The sequence below is a fragment of the Tachypleus tridentatus genome, chromosome 10, assembly GCF_004210375.1.
Source record: "Tachypleus tridentatus isolate NWPU-2018 chromosome 10, ASM421037v1, whole genome shotgun sequence".
NCBI lineage: Eukaryota > Metazoa > Arthropoda > Merostomata > Xiphosura > Limulidae > Tachypleus > Tachypleus tridentatus.
Genome location: NC_134834.1, coordinates 61,501,115 through 61,507,481, shown reverse-complemented (window position 1 = coordinate 61,507,481; position 6,367 = coordinate 61,501,115). Strand labels below are relative to the sequence as shown.

The following is a 6,367-nucleotide window of genomic DNA, read 5'->3' as shown; positions in this document are numbered from 1 at the left end:
TAAAAATGGAAGGGGTGATAAGTGAAAAAGAAATGTAAAATTTACGGCTGTTTAGTTTTACCTCAATTAGTTATACTACAACTACGTTCAGTATGGTAGACGATGAAAAGAAGTCCAATCCTTCTTCTCACGAGTGTCTTTGCTCCTCTCTTTGATAACCTAAAATATATGTATTTACGTGTGTGTGTGCTAAACTACACAGTCTGTTTGTGGCGATATTCCAGGTTACAGGATTGTGTTAAATAACAATAGAGAAGGGGAGAAAGGTTTGAGTGTGATGGGATTCATAATGAATCTGCAACTTGTTATCCGAATAAATTACTACACTTCGTTTCTACTCGATAACAACAAATCATATATTGATTTGAACCAACAGAGTAGTTTTATTTATGGCTTACATACATTCACCTCTATTCCAGTTATTCCAAATTGTATTGAGTAGCATGTAGTCTGAGTTTTCAATGTTCTCATGATAGTTGGCTTAGATCAGAATTATAATTAACCGTACAGTTTCAAAATATTCTATTCTATTTCACGTTCTTTTTTGTGAATTTGTTTGTTCGAGAATTCTTCTAACATTTTCGGGTGTAGCAGAACTAAACTTAGCAGGTTGATTCATGGTGTCGTTAGAGCATCGTTATTTATATGGCCCATCTCTCTAAGAAAGTCAAGTTGGATTAAAACGAGCTCCAAAGGTCACCCAGGTACGATAGGATGACGGAAGTGTAATAATAGGTTTGCATGGTTGCTGAACCAGAACCTCAATCGGAGTTTGTATTCTTAGTCCGCTTAGGATCCATGGGAAGGAACACCATTTTAAAGGTAAATATTTTCACTTAAAGTATGTATTAATGAGAAAACAGTTAAAAACACACCCAAGTTAAGCATGTTGAAAATATCGAGTATTTGAAAAAAATCGTATTTATTAGTGTAAATATATAAAATTAACTTATCGCTACTCATTTTATTAAGCTTAAAAAGTATAGAATCGTTATAAGCTTACCATTCCCAGTCATTATACAGTAAAACCTGTTTAAGGCAGAATCGCAGGGATCGAATAAAATGTCCGGCTTAGTGAACATGCATTTACTTAATTATATATAAATGTTTGAGCGGAACGTTATACTTGTTTGATTCAAGGTAAGTAAGACGTTTGTGAATAAAGTTATTATATTGTTTGTTATATTTTTTTTGAATAAGAACAAAAATAGACATTCAAAATATGCATAAGTACACAAAATCTTAATCAAATTTATGTGAAGAAAAAGTGTCTAATTTCAATTGTTCCGTTTTTTTCAATGGGCTTTCTCATGTGGATGAAAGAGAACCCCAATTCTACGGCCTTTGCATTGCCCTTTCATTTCTGCATGCAATTTGATAGCGTTAACATAACTTGATACTTGCGATGAAGTAGGAATTTCTATTTACTTACTATCCTTTCCATTTTGTTCATCTTTTGAATCTATCACACTGTTACCATCTTGCGATTCTGTTATATATTTTAAATCAATTTCTGTTAAAACATTCTTGTCAACATTCACAAAACTTTCCGCGTTCACAGAATGATCTGCATCAATCTTCTCAATCAGAGTTTAGATATCACTAGAATTGTCACAGCAAATAACTTGGCCCGAAATGGCCAGGTGGGTTAAGGCGTTCGACTCGTAATCCGAGGGTCGTTGTTTCGAATCCCAGTCGCACCAAACATTTTCGCCCTTTCAGCCGTGGGGGCGTTATAATGTTACAGCTGATTCCACTATTCTTTAGCAAAAGAGTAGTCCAAGAGTTGGCGGTGGGTGGTGATGACTAGCTGCCTTCCCTCTAGTCTTACACTGCTAAATTAGGAACGGCTAGCGCAGATAGCCATTGTGTAGCTTTGCGCGAAATTAAAAAAAAAACAAAGTAACAAACAACTTTTCCACAATCTCCGCCATTATCAAGAATAAATCCAAAGCACTATATTACGCATTGATCTTTTACACATTTGATTACATGACTTAAAAATGAAACTGCATCTAACACGTTAATTTTCATGGTCATTTTAGATGATCTCTTGCAGGCGTCCATGTTTGCAATAATATACTGAAACATCAATTTTCTGTTCTTCAGTTTTATGCGCTGTATAATTCCATTGTCTAGTGGCTGTAGAACTGATATTGACTATACCAACATTTGAAAGTTAAAAAAAGTCACTTTTGGGTGACTTGTATTATCTAAGAAAAATATAATATTCCTATTATCTTGTTCTATTCTTTTGTTTAATTTGTTCCAAAATTCCTCGAATATAGCACTTGTCATTTACGTTTTATTATTATTCGCTTTCCATTCCACAGAAATTTTATTCTTAATTTTTGAAACTGCAAGAATTTTCATTTTTACCTTTCACCCATGGTTTCTCTAGTTTTTTCCCTCAGCAAATGCGACCAAAAGTACAATCAATCGTTGTTTCGAATAAACCTCTGAAATAATGACGGCATTAAAAAGAACAGAATATATTTAACCAGTACTTACTGTAATAAAATATCTAAAAATTTATTAATATTTAAATAATTTTTAATTAAACATTTCCCGCCTTATTCTAATCCCACTTGTTGATATATGAGCTAGGTAAAAGATTGTTTTCCTTTTGCGTTATCCAGGTTCCAGCGTACAGATGGCCTTTTACAAGAGAAATCTTAAAATAATGCTGCAACATTGTGATATTTCTGGTTTGTACATGTTTTCTCGTTATGCATTTTCTGGATTAGACAGGTTTTACCGTATTTTGTTAATATGCACTTGATACGGGGTAAGTTCCTATTTTGTAAACTGGGCTGGAATTTATTTTTACTCACTGCACGTAATCATGGAATAGATAAATGGTTAATGTGGTCAGACTATTAATCCGAGGTTTGATGGTTCGTGTCTTATTGCCATTCAAACACACTCCGCGCTTTGAGGCAGTGGGTGTATTAACGTAGGAGGCGACAACCAAATCCCACTATTTTGTCATACAAGAGTACCCTAGAAGTTTGCAGTGAGTGTTATTGACAGCTGTCTCTTCTTTAGCCTATCAGTTCATAAGTAGAGAATATTATACCCGGTTGGCTTTTCAATAGGATTGTGGCAAACATATAACCTAATCAAACAAGGAAACTAACCAAATGCACAATCCAACAGACTACAAGTTGTAAAGTCTATGTAAAGAAATAACTGTGGATTTCTTACTTTCACAGAATATAGAAGGGGTTTCAGACTATAATATTACAGAAGAGGAACCAATTCCTTTTTCAATTTACTGTAGGAGCTAAATAATCTGCTCATTACTAAATTTTAACTTTTTCTTTCAGTCCAAAAGCACAAAAACGCACGTTAATTACATGCCTCTATGAAACACAAATAGCTATTTTCTTTTCTTGGTATTCGATATACAACAACTTTTAAATGGCCCGGAATGGCCAAGTAAATAAAGCGCTTGACTCCTGATCTGAGGGTCAGGATTCGAATCACCCTTACACAACATGCTCACCCTTTTAGCTGTGGAGGCTTATAATATAACGGTCAATCCCACTATTCGTTGGTAAAAAGTAGCTTTATAGTTGCCGGTGGGTGGTGCCTTCCTTCTGGTCTTTCACTGTTAAATTAGAGACAGCTAGCGCAGATAGCCCTGGTGTAGCTTTGGGCGAAATAAAACAAAACGATTTTTTTGATAAGATATGATAACCAAGGAAAGTTTTGCCAACTTATTAGATTTTTAAATATCTTTCTTTTTTTTCATAAACAGAAAATGAAATATGATTGTGTGTGTGTACTCCTACACGACTATGCTGACTTAACTTCTGTCTTTGACTGTAATAGTTGTTATATCGGAGTTAGCGGCTCACAATCTTCAAAGAAAGTGTTGTTGTATACTGAACCAATGGTACTAATTCAGTTGGCTTGTTTGTTTGTTTTTAATTTCGCGCAAAGCTACACGAGAGGTATCCTCGCTAACCGTCCCTAATCTTGTAGTGTAAGACTAGAGGGAAGGCAGCTAGTCATCACCACCCACTGCCAACTCTTGGGCTACTCTTTTACCAACGAAAAGTGGGATTGACCGTCACATTATAACGCCCCCACGGCTGGGAGGGCAAGCATGTTTGATGTGACGGGGATTCGGATCAGTGACCTTCAGATTACGAGTCGAGTGCCTTAACTACCTGGCCATGCCAGGCCAGTCAGTTGGCTTTCAAGATATGCAAGTGAACATCTTATAACCAACGATGACCGATAAATAGCAAGAAGACAAACTATCACACTTCATTGACTAAAGATATTATGTACTACAACAAATGAGTTGTAAATGATTAATTTAAACTGCGTTTCGTCCGAAAGGTTTTCTGTTGCATTACCTTCTAACGGGCACTGGTACCAAGTGAAAGACCTCCTCGCCAATGGTGTATGTCGAGCAAGGTGTGTGATCAAGATGTTATTATGTTTCAATCGCGTAAAAACCCGTAATGTTTGACATGCAAAAGAAATATTAAAAAAAACAAACTACAAGTGGTGCTGTAATTTAATGTTACGAGTCACAAACAAAAGGCATTTTAAAGTACAACTGAAACAAGCTCGTTTGTAACAAAGGATAACCAATTGTCACAATTTCTTCTTAACATAATAAATATTAAAAATGCAATAAAACGCATAAAGGTAACAATATTGTTAATTTAGGAAAACATATTGTTTTAAGAGATCCAACAATATGAAATTAGATGGGGGTTAAGCCCCTCATGACCTTTCTCATGTCATTATGTATAACTATATCAAGTTGTGGTGATATCGTAGTTTTCCGAAATCAGACAGAGTTCCCACCCCCCTTATGATCTTCTTCATGTTTTCCTATTCCACTGTGTCAAACTGATACACAAATATACTGACGTTTATTTATATAGAAGATAGGAGTCTAACTCCATCCCCTTCATTAATTTCTTCAAGTCATTCTATATCTCTGTTTCAAGTTTGGTGTTGATTGATCAAGAAATGTGGAAACTTATAAGGAACAGATGTATTAAAGGTGTGAACTAATTGACCCAAACGTAGCTTTATAGATTAGATTATTGTGATGTAGTATCACACAAACTGTCAATCAACAGATCACTTGCCAGCATAACGTTTTACGTAGTGTTATTTTGATGTAGTATCCCACAAATTCTCAATCCACAAATAACTCGTCGTAAACAAAAACCATTGTGCATCATAATAATATAAATAACATATTAAAAGATGTGGAGTCTTTTCGATTAAAATTAAACAATGCTGCTTGTGCAATATATCATGATATTATTTGATCTTTTAGGAATAATATTTCGGTATCCATACAAGTAAGTAAAGTTGGAAAACCAAACAAAAGTATTATTGTATCAGAAGCTGACCTTGAAACAATTTCAATCAACTCCAGACAAGTTTAATTTGGTTTGTTTCGCATTTCGCGCAAAGCTACATTAGATATATCTGAGCTAGCCGTCCCTAATTTAGCAGTGAAAGACTAGAGGTAAGGCAGCAAGTCATCACCACCCACTAATATTGCATAGTGGGATTGCTCGTCCCATTATAACGATACCAAGTCTGAAAGGGCAAGCACGTCTGATGGTATATGTATTAGAAACCGTGATTCTTCGATTGCGACTCGGGTATTCTAACCATTTGACCTTGCTGGGCTGAAATATGTATAATAATCTTGTAATATTATTCAGGTTATGAGAGGTTAATAAACGGAATTATAAAATTAAGATGACTAGCTACAGCTATGAATCATGTACATTTCAATGGGTTTTCCTTAATCTGCAGTACATAACCAAGGATATATAATTAAAAATATATATTTAAAACAAGTAAACAACATTTAATTTAAAAAATAACATTCTCTATCATCTTTCAACATATCCATTTTTGATGTCGAAAACACTTCCAATTTTATTTTGTGTTTGAGCTGCACATGAAACTAATGCGAACATCAAGTCCCGATTTTTAGACAATTGTACTATTGAGCTGGCGTTTGTGCGTGTGTTTTCTTATAGCAAAACCATATTGGCCTCTCTGCTGAGTCCACCTAGAGGAATTGAATTCCATGAATTTAGCGCTGTAAATTTGTAGATTTACCGCTGTACCAGCAGGGGACCTGGATTGGCGAAAGTGGTTCTTAGAACTTAAAAATGTTATTAAAACGAAAGTGAGTTAGGTGTTGCAAGTAGAATGTTCCATTAAGATGTGGTCTTCAAAACCTTTATTTTGTTTAGTAGAGAAATTGGGAATCTAAAAATTTCCATTTATCACATATAACAGTATAAAAGGAAGCGGATTAGTCATTTTATGTTTAGTGAAGCAATCTTAATGTCATTATGGCTGCTTA

At 34.8% G+C, this 6,367-nt stretch overlaps 1 protein-coding gene across 2 annotated transcripts in view; it reads left to right on the top strand.

Annotated features, from left to right (window-relative positions):
• The first annotated feature begins 265 nt into the window (after positions 1–265).
• LOC143228086 (neurotrophin 1-like) overlaps positions 266–6,367 on the top strand; it is a 44,254-nt gene continuing 38,152 nt past the window's right edge. Inside the window, exon 1 of one of the 2 annotated variants that reach the window (XR_013015182.1) lies at positions 266–822. Coding sequence is in view for 1 of the 2 variants with exons in the window: in XM_076459416.1 (XP_076315531.1) it covers positions 742–822 (81 nt within the window). In the remaining variant the exon portion in view is untranslated. The remainder of the gene's footprint in view (positions 823–6,367) is intronic. The other variant, XM_076459416.1, reaches the window with a different exon arrangement.